At 35.7% G+C, this 18,159-nt stretch overlaps 1 protein-coding gene across 1 annotated transcript in view; it reads right to left on the reverse strand.

Moving 5' to 3' along the window:
- The window catches only part of TMEM131 (transmembrane protein 131), a 93,835-nt gene that overhangs the window by 32,835 nt on the left and 42,841 nt on the right, over positions 1–18,159 (reverse strand). The window contains exons 5-12 of the mRNA XM_053934530.1: positions 13,715–13,838; positions 12,696–12,812; positions 11,694–11,816; positions 10,940–11,020; positions 8,202–8,352; positions 8,009–8,065; positions 7,049–7,110; positions 1,815–1,923 (exon numbers count right to left, since the gene is read on the reverse strand). Of these exons, the coding sequence (XP_053790505.1) occupies positions 1,815–1,923; positions 7,049–7,110; positions 8,009–8,065; positions 8,202–8,352; positions 10,940–11,020; positions 11,694–11,816; positions 12,696–12,812; positions 13,715–13,838 (824 nt within the window). The remainder of the gene's footprint in view (positions 1–1,814; positions 1,924–7,048; positions 7,111–8,008; positions 8,066–8,201; positions 8,353–10,939; positions 11,021–11,693; positions 11,817–12,695; positions 12,813–13,714; positions 13,839–18,159) is intronic.

Below are 18,159 nucleotides of genomic sequence, written 5' to 3' on the forward strand. Positions count from 1 at the left end.
TGTTAAAGCCGACAAAAATTGATCCATTAAGTTATACTAGAATGAGTGGAAGAATAATACCACAGAGCTAGTCCAGAAATTAATTATCGTGGAAGGAAAAAAGTGGAGCTTAAGGGAATTTTAATAACCAAACTGACATGGTGTAAAGTCTATGAAACAAGAGACCTCAATTCTGAAATATTTCCATTTAACACCAGTTAGATGACCTTTCTGATTTACTAAGCTTTTCTACAATAGGGAAGCCTGATTGTTGCTGTCATATAAATAACCTGAACATGTCCAGAGGATAATTTGGATCCAGATGAATTAAAGTCTCCACTAAGAATATGGAATAAAACTATCCCTCCCCTAACAGAAGAGAAGCCTGAGATTGCTGGGCCCCTCACTTAGAACTACCAGTTGAGAGGATCTTTGGGCCAGAAATGTAACAACTTCTAAACAATGAAGAAATGAAAGACAAGTTAAATGTTGCAAAAAGGTAAGTGGAATCCATGTAAGAACTCAAACGACACAAGCACCAAGATTGATGCTTTCAGATCTGCTCCAAGATCAGAGAACAAGCCATGTTAGCCTGGTAGCAATAGGGCCAAAAAAAGAAAAAAAAAAACAAGGCATTCAAATACTAATTAAGAGAAGCCACCAAGTCCCTAAAGCCCCTGCCATGTAATCAGGACAGCTGAAATTGCGTATATTTAGGGCTGGCTGCTTCACTGATAATAATTCATCAAGTCAATTCCTTAAACACATTAAGCAGCTTAACTGAGTATTTTTTCCAGGAACCACCATTCCTTCTAAGATGTACCATATGTTAGTCAGTAGGTCCTCATACAACAATTCCCACTAGCTTCAAAATCTGAATGTATTATCACCTCAGGTTGACAGAACTCATCTCTTTCAGAAATTTATAAGCTAAAATGTACTTCACTTGTTTTAGAAACCATGAGTTATTAAATTTCTAAAGTGCTAATCCATAAATGATAATAAAAATAAATTATTTCCTCTTTTTCCATACAACTTTTAAAATTATGTCTACCACAACTATTGCATGCATAAGACTCCATTTTTAAGCAATCGAGGCAGAAAGACTTACAGCACCAACTAGTATCTTAAAGCAGTATCATCTGAGCAGTCACCACCATCCTAACAGTTGATTAAAATCTCTGTAAGAACAGAGGTACCTTTCTACAAAATGTCAGCATAGTATTTTTAAAGTCACACTATGTAGGAGAAAAATCATAGAATATGAGGAAGGAGACCTCAAGGACCACTCGGTCCAACCTTTCCTGGCAGAAGTACAGTTTAAACAAGATGTCTCAGCACCCTGGCCAGATTGATTTTAAGTGCCCAACACTGCAGAATCCACTCCTTCTTGGGGAGATTATTTCAATGGCTGATTGTTTTCATTGTGAAAAATTTTCTTGTGTATAACTGAAATTTCCCCAGGAGTAACTTGTACTTGTTACCTTGTTTATTAGAATTTCTCAAAAACAAATATCTCTTTAAAATAAAAATACATTTAAATAATCAGTGCCTTAACATAAGAATACAGTTATGTTTATTAGAAAAAATAAGAATATCTTCTCTTCTCATCTGTATTTACCAGTCTAAGTTACTTGTTGATCATGAACAAAGACAATCCTTTCAGAAATAACTGAAGTTCAGAAGAACTGTAAGCCTTTTCCAGATAGGAAAATCCCATTTTCTTCTCAAAGTTATAAAAAGTGTTTTGTTAAGAGAGTGAAAATAATCAATGAAACTTGAGTAAGTTTTCAGAAGCACTTGACAAGTTCTAAGAAGAGAGGAGCAGTACTTACCATCAAAGCTAATGCTTGCAACTTTGGTATATTTACTTTCAGAGGCTTTTAACGTAACAGGCTTGAAATAAACTGTTATCGCTTCGTTCTGTGGTGTAGGTCTAACACTCTGCAAACAATCAAAATATGAAGCATCTGTAAATTTATCATTGCTAACATGCTGTGGCGCCTTCATGTGTCTTTCACAGTGATAAAACTGCAACTAGTTTTGACCAAGCTCTTGCAGGTCTGTCTTTCCTATAACAAAGCAGCATTACAAGTGGTTTTAGAACTTTTTTTGGGTCCTACAAATTACTCAGTCAATATAAAGGAAAGCAGGTAGCAGTGGGTTCTCCTCAGGGATGTTGAGTTAAGTAGCAGTATGGCCAGAAACCTATTAATAAAATAGAAACCAAACCTTATTTAAATTAGGATTTCATTTTTATTCTTAATGCTGCAGGGCTACAATAGCTATGCTATTTGTTTCTGGTGCACTCACTAACAAAGCTGTTAACTGACTTGTGCAACTACCAGAGGACACAGACATCTATCTCCCTTGTCTCTAATCCCATGCTAAGTCTGCAGAGAAAAAAATAACTAAGTGTATAGAGAAACATTTTGTAGATCTGTGATGACACTCATTCTACACTAACACTTTACAAGGTCACCCTTTACACCTGATGATTTACTGTTTTAAACTAAAGGGAAAAGGTAAATGGGCTTCACTGGAAGAGCTATTGTGTCAATTAATAGCCAGAGCTGATTTGTAAAGGTACTCATTGCTATGCAGCAGGATAAGGGATTCCACATCCTCTGAAGACTCTATAAACATTGGTAGCAAACTCTATCTAGATTCCATGGAGAAACTGGGCATGAAGCATTTAAATGATCTTACTCTTGTTTTGCTTAAAATTAGGATGGCTGCCGTGATTCTTCCTCCCCAGCTGTCTTCTCCTGCTTTAAGAACAGCTCAGCTGCTCATGTAGCAGCTGTTAAAGCCACAGCAAATCACAGGATGCTGAATTAAGGAAACTGAAATGAGTGCTGCCTTACCTTCTGCTGGGCTGCAGAGGTTTAGCACCTGTTTAATAAGCAGCTGAACCTTTCTTGGTCAGGGAGGAGCAAGGCAGACAGCTAGTAGTACAAACCAATTACAGTTCTTCCAAGTCAAGCTGTCCTTGATTGTAAATTAAAGCCATAAAAGTGTGCATAAATAACTAAGTTCTGCAAACCACATGATCCTTTAGTGGCAGCACTACTTCTGCAGCTAATGAATAATCTCCGTTAACTCAACCTGACGTTTTGTATTTTGGATTTATAGCACTGATCTTTGTCCACCACCATATCTGTGTATATGGGGTACAGATATTTGGTATTTCTCTTCATAAGTCAATTAATAACTATCTCAATTTTCTTCTAATGAGATCCACACTGCAAAACTAAAGTCTTGACACATTTTTTTTAAAAAAAGCCTCCTAAAGCAGATGAAATCAAAGTTGTGATAAAGTTCATAACTTCTGGATGACAGAGACAATAAATATTTTTAGAAGCTCTTTTCACATAAAATGCTTTCTTTAATTACTGGCTTGAAATAATGCTGATTTCATCTAATAAATCCAACTGGAAATATTCAAAAAGACAGCCTGTTACCAGAAAAATGGCAGGTTTCAGAGGTGCATACCTTAAACCACAAATGTAACAAACCTACATTTACTCAAAATGTCTGCAGCTGGCCAATTTAGTTAAGGAAGGAATTTACACTGTTTTGTTGAAAATTTCTGAACTACATAATGCACAGTTCCCATTGGTTGTTTGATTACATGCTATAAAGGGAAATACAAAATTAAGACAACTAGGGAAAAAACAAACATCCTTAAGAATCCTTTCAAAGTGACTTTCCTCAAATTTCAACCTATTTGTAATAAAGCTCAAATAAAACCTGTCCTGAAATATGCATTAAAAATCATCAACAAAACAAGTTCCATTAAGAACATAATACCACCAATTTTCTCAGAAAAATTCCTAACAGCAACTTATGTAGGGAAGAATAATTTAAAATAGACATGCTTCAGTAATAGATGGCTCTCCCACAGAATGACCCACTCAGGATTCCTAACCCTGCTCTGTGAAGACACATTCAGTATTTATCATGACTGCAGAAAATTAAGACCTTAAATGTTCTAAAGGACACAAAGAGGGGCTACAAGTTTGTGCTTTTGCAGGAGTTCATGAGAAAGACTTTGAAGGTTTAAGGACTCCTGGGCTACATGTACTCTAATAAACTAAAGAGTATGAGTTGGAAGATGGGCACATGTTCATCTATACTGTTTACCAGTCAGAAGGCTCCTGAACCTCATTTTGTCTTGACCACCTTGCATAACCAAAAAAGCCCTGTGGCTACGTGTAGCAGATTAAGGCTGGTTCCATTAGTGTCAGAACCACCTCTGAACTGTTTTATTCTCTTTTACAGACACAACTGTCAGAAATTTCTTGGCCTTGTGTTTAAACAGAGAAACACCTAACTAATTAAAGTTCACTTTCTCCACAAAGAATCATCCAGAACATGGAACAAACCACTACTAAACTATAATCCTTGATAATTTTGAGATGCATGCACCCAAATGTGAAGATGAAGACACAACACAGAAAACTACTTCTTTTGCTAAGAAAAATTAAGCCCTATTAATCCCTATTCTAAAGCTGGGACAGAACTTAATACTTCCTTACACAAACATTCTTGTTTTCAAACTGATACCATTCAGCTTCACTAAGGCTGTCCCAAAGTTCCTGGTTCTTCATGCATCAAATATGATCAGGACCTCAAGTTTTGAAGTATCCCTTCGCTTTTAGCAGTCAGGCTTAAAGTGCCTTAAGGAAACACAAAATTTTCATTACAGAGATGGGATAAAACAGTGTTCAACAATCTACATATACCAGATTTTTGACAGAACAGCTTAATTGTTGCAGCATGACTAGTTTATCCAGTCATGAAATAAGCATTATTCTCCTTAATAATGGAACAAACCCTACAAAATGAGGGAGATATTATAAGGAGTTTTAAAATTTGAAAATGACTTGCTCTTATCTTCCTCAACCAGTTTGTTGAACCATAGCATGACTAAGTACTTGAAGGCAGAACAACTACAAGTCTGGCAACAGTATTAGCAGTCTCTCACATACTGGTGACCTGAAGATATTTAGTTCCTCCAGCACCCAGCTTAAACATATGATAAATATAGCCTTGGCCTTTTCTTCTGACATTAAGATGAAATTTCTCACACAGTTCTGTCTCACTACTTTTAAACTGTCTCTAAAGGGTCAGAAGTCTATTTGTCAAGCTTTCCTAGAAGTAAGCTATTCACCAAGTCCCTTCTTGGTGAATTCTTTACTCTTGCTTTCCACTTTGAAATTCATTGATTGGCACAGCAGCAGGAATTCACAAAGCGCTTCAGAAGCTAGAAAGGTTACAAACTTCCCAAAAAAGCTGTCTCTTAATGAAAAGAACAATTGACTTAATGTGCCATGTGATACACTGAAAAACACATGTCTGGACCTGTGTGGTAGCTTTTTCCTTGCAAAAGTGAGTCCCAAAGGCTTTAAAAATAGCCAATTAACTGCTTTGATACACAGTAAAAAATAATTTTCCTGGAAAAAAAATAATTTTTTCCTGGAAAAGTTTTGTCATGACATGCATAATGGTTATCAAGTAACAGCCTTCCATTAGATTGGTATTTATGGTTTACTGCCCAGAGTCCAAAGACCATAGCTTAAAAAAATGGATGGGCTTGGGTCTTTTTTTTAAATGGAGGAGTATGAGTTAGGCATTACACAACCAGGTATTAGAAGTGATACTGATGGTCTGAAAACATGGTTATTTGCATTGTACACAGCAAGTACATTACACATTTTAAAATAATAATAATAATAATTATAATAATAAAAAAGCAAACTTTTAAATCTAAGGAGACAAACATGCAAATATAGCTGGAAAAATAATTTATTGAATTTACCAACCCTCTCAATGCAAAAATCATATACAGCTCTTTTTGGTTTTTAAAACTCTCTATGGAAGTTGTGCTATAGCTTACAAAGCCATTATTCCTATAGGATCACCTGACCTCACTGCAATAAGCATCAGGACCTCAATGAAATAAAATCTTTTTGCACTATTCTGTAAGTTTCTCTTGTTTGCAGTATACTGTAAGTTTCTCTTGTCTTGAAAATTATTAGTGAATAATAGCTTAGCAAGCACTGCAATGGTCTATTGTCACTGTGAAAACTTATCTTCATCACTAAAAATGTTTCCTGTTTCTACTTTAAATTCATCTAGCCTCAGTTTCCAGTATCCTAAGATTTTGCTAGATCTCTACTATTAAAACACTGTTCCTCATAGTTACAGCTTCAAGCTTTATAAGCATAGAAATGCTCTCCAAGATCTCAGTAAGGAACCTTTGCCAATCCTTCAGTCATTCTTCTGGCTCCTCTGGTTCCTTTTCAACACTTCAACACTTTTTGAAGTGCACTGGGACAAGGTATAGCTAGCTACACAACTAAATCTGGAAAAGAAGGAAGACAGGAAGGGAAGAAGGAAGAAGTGAGAAAAATAGTGGGCAATGAGAAAAATCACACAGGAAAAAGGTATGAATGAACAAAGGCAGACTACCAGACTAGTGCTGAAATTCTGAAACAAAAACAAAGTAGAAAATCGAAATGAAAGAATTCTGAAGCTGGCTGCACTTCACGTTCAGCTCCAGAGGTCTTACTGCAAAGGGCCGTAGAGTGTTTGGGTTCTTTTGTTATTTCAAGCAACAAAGCAGATAAGCTCAAGAAAAAAAAGGTAATTTTACAGGCAGCTCTTGAAAGCTACTCTTGGCTTATCTTAAAAAAATATGTTGGGGAACCACTTTATATACTGATGTGTAAATGTGATGAGGACAAAGAATCTTACAGACTCTGTATTAATCTCTTATCCACTGAACAAGAATTACTGCTCTCAAGTATAAAAGTTTCAAAAGGATCAGATAATGCAGGTACAGCCTAAAAATGCTGTTCAGAGCATTCAAAAGAGACTATGACGCAAATTAATTTTAACATGCAAAAAAATTATTTGCTCTGCTTTGAAGTTACATTTTCAGTCACATATCACCTAGCTTCTAATTCTGACCACTACATGGTAAACCTGTGAACCATGAGAAAAAATATGAGAAAAGATAAATACATGTAGAAAGTTTCAAATCAAAAGAAATCAAACTTACTGTAATTGGCACATCTTTTGTTCCTGAATTTAATAAATGCAGATTTAAAATTTTTGGCAGATCTGTTAAAAAACAAAAAATACTGTCTATTAGGCTATTTCAACATGTCAATCTTATATAAAGTCATTTACACTAGCTGGTTTCTTATATACCTCCACTGTTCAGCATTAAAAAGTTATATTAACATGACAGAACAGCCAGTCAAAATAGCTAGTCCCAAGAATCTGACACAAAACTGCCTTTTTGTGTATTAGTACGTATTACATGCTTCAGCTTACCACTCACATTTCTAACACATTAAGAAGTGAACTGGCTAAAAATACTACTATCAATAACTTTCTCAGATGCACCATGTTGAGAAGAAATTACTCTTACTTGAATATCTTTACATGTTCAGGAGAAATTGCGCTTACTTGAAAAACTTTACATGTTAAGGAAGTAGCATGGAAAAGTTCTTCAGAAGCTATCTTTTTTTAGTTGAACAAAAGATAAATACTCTTTTTCGTCAGCAGTAAATCCCTCTTACAGTTTCAAAAAATCTCTGGTTTTACTACTTTCTGATATATACTTTTTTATCACTAAACAATATTAATGTAAACTGTTAAGCCCAAATGCATATAAAGACAATTTAAAAAGTGTCTGAAAATTATTAAGACTTGCCCAGAAGTGAAGCAATTTTCACAAGTTCACAAACTAATTGAACCGAAATGCTGTTCAGACTAAGTCATGTGCAACTGTGTAATATTAACCTTACTACTGGGCTTACAACCTGGTTTGCAAACTACTGCTTGCTTGTCCACACCCCAAGTACTCTTGCATCTGTGCACTATTGTAACCCACTGTTATCTATCTTTTTAAAAGCATCATTCCACAAGCAACCCTGAACAGTACAAAGGTACTGGGCTTTCCCCTCCCCACCCTATTTCTCATCAATACTTTGAGAACTGAAGACTGGTTTACCTTGTGTTCGTAGTGTACCGAAATCTAGCATTTCTGTTGATGAATAGATTCCTGGTGCTTAAAAAAAAAAAAAAAAAGTTACTATTTTCTTATTATACTAAGAGTTAATTAATTTGAATAACTGAAAAAAAACCCAACCAAAACACAAAGCAAACCCAAAAATCAACCAAACCCCAACCATTCTTTCACAAACCTGTTGTAACTTCTACTTCAACAGGCAGAATAATAACTTCTGTGTTGTCTGAGGCATTTGTTTTTATTCTGATGAAGGCTGTATGATTATCTGCTTCTCTTGAAGAAAAGCTGGCTCTCATCACTCCTTTTGTTTCATAGGGAGGTATTTCCTGATAAATTATCAAAGCACATCTATGAGAGCGCAGTGATTACAAAAAAAGCTGTCACACCAAATAATTACAATAGAAGAGAAAAAGCTACAATAGCAGGAAGAGTTAGACTTCATATAACTAAAATTACCATTAAATTTATAAAGGATAGTTGTAATAATCTAATATGACACTGATTAAAACTAGGTATATGCAAGAGAACTTTCATGTCTCATTTGATTAAGTTAATAATTCTATGATTCTAAGTTTTACATATTCAATTTGTGGTAAAAAGACAGTAGACTACATTAGCAGAATCTGGCAATAAAAAAAAGATATTCAGAAAAAATGTTGACAGTAATGTAAAATATTGACTTTGCATACTTTAAGTGCTTTTTCTCCAAAGCAGATGCAGGCCATACAGTTTCAGTGCTAAACACAAACTAAAACAGTGCATAACTCCATGCAGCCAGAAGCTTGTGGAGCTCCACGTTTATTAGTCACTGTGTAATTTACAGGACAAAGTAAAAACTAATTTCAGTTGCTGTACCATGCCTATTCTGTCGGTTCTAATCTGCATTCAGGGTTTGAAAGACATCTCTTTCTGTATTTTCTGAACACAGCTGCAGCACAAGACCAACTTCAGCACTATAGCTGAAATACGAACATCAGATTGTCTTCCTCATCACATTACAGAAGGTCTGAGGACTGTATTTTTGGTTGGTTGCTTGGTTTTTGTTTTTAAATAGAAGATGAAAACCTTGACTGGAAATTTTCTAAGGCATAATAACTGCAGATGTATATTTTGAAAGCTGTGAATATCAAAGTAAGAAGATTTCAAGTTCTGTTTTCACAGACCCAACATAATGCAGCCATTCATTAATGTATCAAAGGATGTGATCTGACTCTTCCATATGTGTAACTAGGGATCCAAAGTTGGTCAGATCAAAAAATACTCCTGCATATGTAGACTGCTCCATCCAATCATTCAAGTATTTGGCATCAGAACGATTTTTCACAATTATGTATATCCATATGTCAAAGTATCATCACCATAGCTCAAGGAATTTCTGCTGCTTTGAAGGTTTTTCTAACTGCAATGCAGCTCTTGACATAACCAATACAATGATGTATCTGTGTGTTTCCTCCTACTGGTTTGATTTCTTAAAACTGCCTTATTGTTTTGAAATATCAATGGTTATATGAAAATGCATACCAGTGGGTATGAAAATGGATGGGTAGAGGAAACAAGAGGATCAATCCTTGCCAGACACTGGAAGCTTTCACATGTGAGTCATCATTGCTTTAACTGGCAACCTGGCCAAGAGAAGCTGAAAAGCTTCATGCTCTGAAAAATATCCCCCTTGAGTTCTCCTGACAACCAGTAAGGGGCTATCTTTAGAAGCAATGCAATTTGACCAAAGCAGTGTCAAAACATTAGGACATTAATTAATGTTTTAAAATCCATTTTCATGTGAACATCTAACCCTCAGTATTTGTTTCCACTGCCTTTTTAAAAATGTTGTGATCTGTGTTAATACTTATTTCCTTGCAACTTTTGTACCTAAAACTAAAATTCTGCCATTCTGACGGACTTTTCTCCAGAAAAGATAAGAATTGCGATTGTCCTTTGTAACTCACTTGGAAATACCCTCTTAAAACAAATATAACTGTCACATTACTGTAATGATACAATTGAGCAAGAGACAAACTTAGGAGCCCAATGGCTCTGAAGTCTCTCCTAGACCAAAAACCAGTCATCAAAAAATCAAGTAATTCCAACTGAAAAGGAAAATAGATTTTGTATCTAGCTGGACATTACTAATGGTGTGACATACAGCATGGAGCCAAGAACTGTACCTTCAGGATGCTTCTGATTTTTATTTCACTTAAAGATATCAGTATGTGTTACTTCAAACAAGATTTAATGAGTCAGACCAGGAGTTCATCCAATCCACCACCTTGTCTCTAGCAGCAGACATGATGAGTAGGGAGTAGCTCCAGAGCATGCATGTAGGAGCATTTTCCAGAAGTTTCCAGCCACCTTAACTCATGACCTAGGGATTTACTTCAGCTACATACACTGTTGTTTTATTTAGTAGCCCATTATAGATTTTTCTTCCCTAAGTTTGTGTAGCTTCATTTTCAATCCATGTGTGCATTCATAGTAATTTGCAGGAAGGACTTTCAAAGTTAAAAAATGCCAGCACCACCAAAAAAGCCAAGACAAATTAAAAGAAACCAAAAAAACCTAGCCAACATACCAAACAGAAAAACATGTATATTTTTTCTGTGCGTTAGATCCAGCTCACAGGCCTCCAGGACTAAAAACTCAGGTAGGTGTAATTCATTCTAATGGGAATAATTTTATTCTTCACATTTCAAAACAGCACAGCTCAATGCATATGGCTTATCTTAATTAAACCTTTCATTCAACTCCTACGACCATAATATTAACAGACCCTGTTATTGTTTACATTTAAATGGGATATTTTAAATGATTACATGACAAGACACAAAGTTAGTAAAAAAACCCAAAGCCTAAGCTCATATCAAAATAAAACCCCCCAAACAAGTACAATGACTGCTGCAAGACATGACTACTCACCCACAGCTTTCTTGTACCTCCCTGCTGACCTGTTGGAAGCTCTAAATGGAGATCACCTCCACTGGAATACATTTCTACCACCTGAGGTGGGTAACAGGAAAATGTTAGCACTCAGCCTTAAAGGGATCCTGTTTACTTATCAGCTATCATGGGCAATGGCATAGGTTAGTAACTATTTGACCACTGGAATACCTTACAAATTCACTTTAATGCTGACATAGCCATTTGCTAGTGCTACACTTTATGTGCTTTCTAGAGCAGTTTACTGTTTGTGAATCACTTAACAGAATCAGAATTTGGGTTAGGTAAAGACATCAATCCTGCCCAAACATAAGAATGGTTTCCAAGATTACACACTGGGGTATACTGAAACAACATCTTATGCTGTGCAAACCAAACAGAATGAAGCTAAGAGACATCACTGGATTAAAAGATCTGTTTGCTTGCTTCAGTATTCCTCCTAATTACCAGTGAAGTTTAAATCTTTATTTTTCAGTAATTACAACCATTTTAAAAACTGGAATTTCACTGGAAAATCTCAGTTTAGGAAACTGAGATCTGTGACTATAATGTAAAATGTCTAGAACTGATTTGCATTTAAGCAGAAAAAAAAATCTTGAAATATTAAATACATGACCTCCAATAGCTCCAAAGTTCAAACAGAATTTTAAGTACCAAAATCAACAAAATTTCAGTTTAATACCATGAATACCATTAATAAACAAGCATTTAATGATTTTTCTCTTACACTCACCTGCAAAGGTTCACTGTGAGGGTTATGGATATTTATTATAGGAGAGAAACTGCTATTTACAGGAACTCGTGCCCCAATAAATGGGCGCAATCGATAGGGGTTCGGAACTCCAATGCCAAACACCTGGTTCAGAAAAAGAAACATAAACTTAAGTATCTGTATGTAATTGCTGCAGAGCCTAACATGCACACCCATTTTAGCAAACCACCATAAAGTCTTTTTGATTAGATTTATAGTATACTTGTAACTAAACCTTTAAAACAAGTATCATACTAAAGCTCTGAAATAAAGAAACTGGCTTCGTTTGCAGCTAAAGGCTATTCCCCATTTCTACTAATTACTTACATGTATACAGAAAAACAGACAATCAAAAAAATCCATCCTTTTTTCTGACACTCTGGAGTAGTGTCATAGACAGATAACAGCTAAAGTCTAACAAAGTATAGAATGTTCCTTTAATCATATCATTATGAAACTATCCATACTGGAAAGCATTTTTGTTGTTGTTTGCAAAACATTTTCATGGTAAGAGTTATATTCTTTCAACAAGAGGATTTCTCTCATTTTTCACTTTTCGGTCTCTTCAGACTCATCTGTCTGAATTATCTTTCTGAATCTCCACTGAGTAATTTTTTGCCAGCTTAATGAACAACATTGTCTTGCCACTGGATCAGATAAGTAAAGAGTTAAAGGATGAGCTAGATCCGTACAATGAGCCACTAAAACAACACATGCAAAAAAAGGTACCGGGAGGATTTAAAATCCTTTGTAATTTCATTGATCTGGCTTACAGTACTGCCCTACTGATCCTTACAATGGTGTATCTGTGTTACAACAAACAACAGGGATGGAAACTTCTTCAGCTGGGTTGGTGGGAAAAAAACCCAAACCAACAACCCACCACTATTGTGCAAGTATCCTTGGATTGTTAATCATTCCATAATAGGTACTCTGCCTGATTCACACTTCACTTTTCTGAAAAGCATTCTTTAATTCTCTTACCTGATAAGTAAATACCCCATGATTAGAAGTGTTAATAAATAAAGTGTTCTCTACATTTCCCACTACTCTTGCGAGGAAAACTACATCAAAGGACGTATTCCCTCCTGGAAGAATTTTCTGGAAAAAAGAAAAGCAAGAAAGCAGGGGGATAAGCAAAACTGTTTACTGAATAAATTGCATCATGCAGATGAACAATAGTTTTTGTGATACAGAAATCCTCATGTGTCCTTTGTTGAATACTGACATTAGAAAGTCAGCTGCAGATTTGGAATGAAAAAAGTAGCACTTTCAAACAAATGAAATGTGTGAAAAACTAATAAAAATAGCAATAATTTCAAACTATTATCTAGTGCAGGATCATATTTTATTGAATTTTTGCACTGAATTGTGAATTCAGAGTTCAGCTTATCAGAAAAATATTTCAGACTGACAGTTCAAAGGTCACTGGAGAAATGCAACTGCTACAAGACTTCCATTAATGTGACAGGTTGCTTATCAAACCGGTTTTCTGAATTTTTTCATGTTTTACATGGCTCTTGCTAAGCCACAGGCCCTGCAAATAAAACTGAAACTAGAATACTCTATCTGACAGCAATGTGATTAGGAGTTAACCCTGCTGACAACATGCTTTTGAACGTGCAAGTTCCCGTATCACAATTCCTTACAGCTCTAAGTACACTGGAGTGACTACTGCACACTAACACCACTTCACATGACTTAGAATATTCAGAAAATTTATAGGAACAGTCTCTTTCTGTAAGTGCTCTGAGAAAATGTAGTCACTTCAGCAACAAAAGAGATCTGCTGTTAAACCATCAATTTTAATATATATTTCCAACATAGTCAGGACTCTTTGCGTTTCTGTGCTCAGTTCAAATTTGCTCCGACATGAGAAGAACTGCAGTATCTTAATACTTCTAGGTATGTAGTTACTGCAGTAAGTCACTCTTTTAGAGAAGTTTCCATTCAGATTTGAGAGGAGGAAGAAAAGCTGATTTTGAGAAAGTAAAAAAACTTACCCTATTTTGGAAAAATGATGCATGAAAATGTGATGTTGTAGCAGATATTGATACTAATGTAATTGTTTCTTCTGAGCTAGGGTTATGTAGGTAAACTTTTTCCATTTTTGGCATTCCAACTGGCCTAGAGAGAAAATATTTACAAAGTGTCAGAAATCTAGACAATAAAGCATTGGACTCTTTTCCCATTATACCAGATAGGAGCATAAACGTGATGAATACTGAAAACAGAGCTTTGCATGTAATGCTTTTTTTCAAATACCATATGTATCTTGGACCTATAAGAATTACTTAGTTAACATATTTTCCATTATTTCATTGCTTACTTTTCCTGAAGGTTAACCTAATGTTGCATCACACTCATGAAATTCTATTGTCAGATTTTTACTCCAGAATGAAAAGAAGCAAAGTTTTCTATTCCTATGCTAGAAGCTCTAAATAACTATCTTAAGACAGGGTGTACACAGCAACTGAAAATAAACAGAACACATCCTAGCCCAAAATCTAAATGCAAATTTTTTTCCATAAGAGATTATAAGTAGTCTTACCCAGCATCCAGAATTTGTCTGGTATTATATTTTATAATATGCTCTACAGAATTAAGTATGCAGACATGTACAGCAACAATTATTTTATTGTATTTGAATTCATACCTTATGTAAAAAAATAAAGGCTTGAGATAAATTCTAGAATTTAGGAACCCTAAAAGACTGAAGTCACATAGTCAAACAACTGCTCAATTTTTCACTAACAAGGCATGCTAACAAATTTTATTTGACACAAGCTTTTGGCTAATTTCTTTCTGCTTACAACAATAGAGGTGATAATAGATGTTCCAGTTTCAGCAATTATTTTTCATACTTTTCTGTCTCTTCAAAATTTTTTTCATGCCTTTTAACATTTTAAGTATCAGCATCAAAGCATTAATAAAGTGTGTAGTTTACAGATTAAAAACTGCTGCATTTTTGAATTCTGGAATTCAAAATAGTTAACCCTTCACTTGCAGCACTCCCATGTCACTTGCTCCAAACACTGCAAGGACACCAAAACTACTGATAAGAATTACTACCTGTAGGACCTGCAGTGATGATGACCAGAAACAGGCAGCTGTTCTGCCATCTTCAATTAACCTTAACAGACCAAATTAAAATGTGCTATTGCAGTCACAGTTTTTCAGCTTAGAGGGGGTGTGGAATATATCTTAACAGATGAAGCAATGTAACTTTGCTGTAAATTAAAGGCTCCATTGAATGGAGAATTTAGTGACAATAAACACACTATGCCACAATTTACAAAGTGATCGTGGTTACAGAACCTCCTACGCATGAAGCAGATTCTAAAACCATGTTATTAATTCAAAGACACAATTATTAACCATCAATAAATGACATCATCACTAACAAAAACATATCTGCAGTCTGCCACTGTAAAACTCTTCACTTGCTGAGTTCACCTAATTTCATGTCTCCATCAGCAAAAAATTGTTTTTGATCCTTCTTTCACTGTGGAAAAAAAAGTCTCATTTTGACTTCTCTAACTTCACCAGTGAAAAAGACCACAATTTCTCTCACCTTTCAAAACCTGTACAAAACCAAACATCCAAGTTAAGTCCTAACAGAAAATATTTTCATCTCTTGCTAGCATACATAAGGATGTCAGAAAAGGAAATAGTTTATCAGCTGTGACATTTTGCATTAACTACTGTAACTGCTACACTGTCGATCAATTGAATTAAACAGTAAACCTATGCACTGTTCTTCTTTTGCAAGGAAAAAGCTTACCCGATCAGAGGAATGCAACTGAGAGCCAGCCCTCCAAATTTCCACATCTCTACCCCCACTCCCACCAAAAATCCCACCATAAAAACAAGCATGCAAATCCACAATCAAGAAAAGTGTCTGCTGATAGGGAGTTACCCTGCACCCCCTGAATTACGAACACACTGCTTCAAACACTCACTGATATCACTACAGATGGCCCTGAGCATTTTATCTGCTTGGTAACTATGAAAAGCAAAAGCTTCTATACCAGTCAACATTTTTGCAGCAAATTCCTTTTTTAGACAAAGTGGTCAAGCCTTAAAGCAGCAGTACCCAGATTCTACCAACACCAACATTTTTTAAAAATAGGGATGAAATAAAACAGTAGATCTCCTCCAAGACTCCAAGAAGAAAGGTCTTGTAGTCTGAGGATCAGCTGTCTGTTCCCTAGTTCTCACTACAATTTTTCACTCTCCTTAGTGGAATACATGCTCCCAGTGCCTTAGAGCAACTCCTTTGCTTGCCACAGCACAGTTTTTGGGTACTTCTCTTCCCCACAGCACGTTCAGCAGCTCGTCAAGAAGGGGAAATCATCCTCCTACTCTGTAACAAAGCACACCAATCACTCTGCATATGAGGACTTAACAGCAAAAACTAGACTCACACTGAACACTTCCTTCCAACCACAACAGCAAGGAGAGAGAGATGAGTAGATTTTAATCACTGTATTACATGTGAGCAAATGACGTGACTAGTGTATCATCTGTGGTCTCTAAAGAGAAACAGCTATGTACTGAAAAGTGAAGATCAGAGTTGACTTCAGTGACACTTGTGATGTGTGAAACACCACAAAGCCAAGAAAATGATCTTGAATAAACTGGCAATAGCAAAGCACCCATCTGCTCATGTCAGAAAGGTAGTTTGGAAATAAAAACTCATTAGCCAGGAAATATTTCAATTATTAACAATCTTTAAGACCTTCATGTTTTTCCAGTTCTGAAAAGAAGAGACTATACATCTGTTAGAGAGGCTCAAGTCTATAAAAACAAACTGGTTGGGAAACAGCCATGACCAACACCATAGCTCACTAACTTCATATTCCAGACTCAACTACCACAGTATAATTATAGGTAATAAAGGCAGAAGGCACTAAAAAGGAATTCTGATGTTAGGACTTTGTTTTACTTTACTCTTTTGCTGATCATTCTAATTTTGAAACAGTGAGTCTAGTATTACATTTGGCTGAGATACAGCTTTTCTAAGAGTCTTTAAGTGTGATGTTACCCAAATATAAAAAAATAGGACCTCATAAACCTCACCTGCTTTTTCTGCCATCAGACATGGTAAAATCCAGGTAGGACAATGTGCACCAGACACCTCTAATGAACTTGCATCCCAAGCCATAATCTTATAAGGGATGCTCTCCAAGCTGCAGATTATCAAACCAAAACGATCTGCACAAGTATAGTTGTAGTTGATACCAAATTTTAGAGCAGAACTTCCCAGAGCAGTCACAGCTAGCACTTTTCATTGTGAGAAGCTAGTATAGACACAGACCTTCAGGCAAACATGAAGTATCAAAGCATGTAAGATTTTGCTCCTGATTCTTTGTCCCTGCACAAAAAGGTCAACCTACACTGATAAAAAACGTGATACCATAACCTAGACAAGAAGATGCTAATTAACAAGGGTGAGATGCCTAGTCAAATGGGTAAAGAAGCCTGTGTTAATGTTACGTTAACATTACGTTACTGCTGCAACTCAACTCTTTTCAAAGTCTGAGTTAGTATCTGCAGTGTATTGTAAGCATGTTCTTGAAATGGAATTCATTGCTGTTCCAGTGATCAAAAGGTAGTTTATTTTAACAATGGAAATCAGCACTTGCAAATTCTGGGGAGATGAGTCCTTGAGTTACTGGTCCAAAATTGACTTGCAAAAATATGTAGCTACTCATTGTGAAGCAAATACAAATTGAGAAAATGCCCTTTTGAAAGAGCAATTAATTTTTATTTCTTACTGCATATAGTTTAAGCAAAATGTTCACTTGATTTATGAAAACTGATACAAATCTATTACTGAAAAGCAAAATATATGAATTAAGCAGATACATTCTTTCTCTTCCATCCCTTATTCTTTCTAATGAGAATGGAGAGAGAAATGAAGTCAATCACAAGCTTCCTAGATACATTTTGAAATGCTGGGAATATAGGTAAATATACTCAATATTCAATTCTGGTAAATTCCTCATGCATTTGAGAATTTGACATGTTTTTACCCATGTAATTAATTCATTTAGCATCTTTGGCAACTGTGGAAACAATTGTAAAACTTGTCGTCAGGCAACATATCAGAAGTGTCTCAAGGGTTAAATCCGTATCCTGTCATACAGTATCCTATCAGACAGGGGTGAGTAACAGATGCCTAGAAGGCAGAAGAGTAATGTGGAAAGCTTACAAAGTCATGTGCCCTGGACTCTGCTAGGCTCAGGAACTTTCTGAACGAATGAAGACAGTCCTCCAGCCAGAAGATCAGACCGGACAAGCTCCAACACAAAGAACTTGGGTGTTGACTTGTAATGTATCCAACGACTTTTAATTAAAAGAAACAAAACCAGCTGCTCTTACAAGGTTACCTCCAGAGACTGAAAGAGAATGCCTTTTGTGTCCCATTCTGAAGAAAATGTTA

The sequence above is a fragment of the Vidua chalybeata genome, chromosome 2 (genome assembly GCF_026979565.1).
Source record: "Vidua chalybeata isolate OUT-0048 chromosome 2, bVidCha1 merged haplotype, whole genome shotgun sequence".
NCBI classification, from domain to species: domain Eukaryota; kingdom Metazoa; phylum Chordata; class Aves; order Passeriformes; family Viduidae; genus Vidua; species Vidua chalybeata.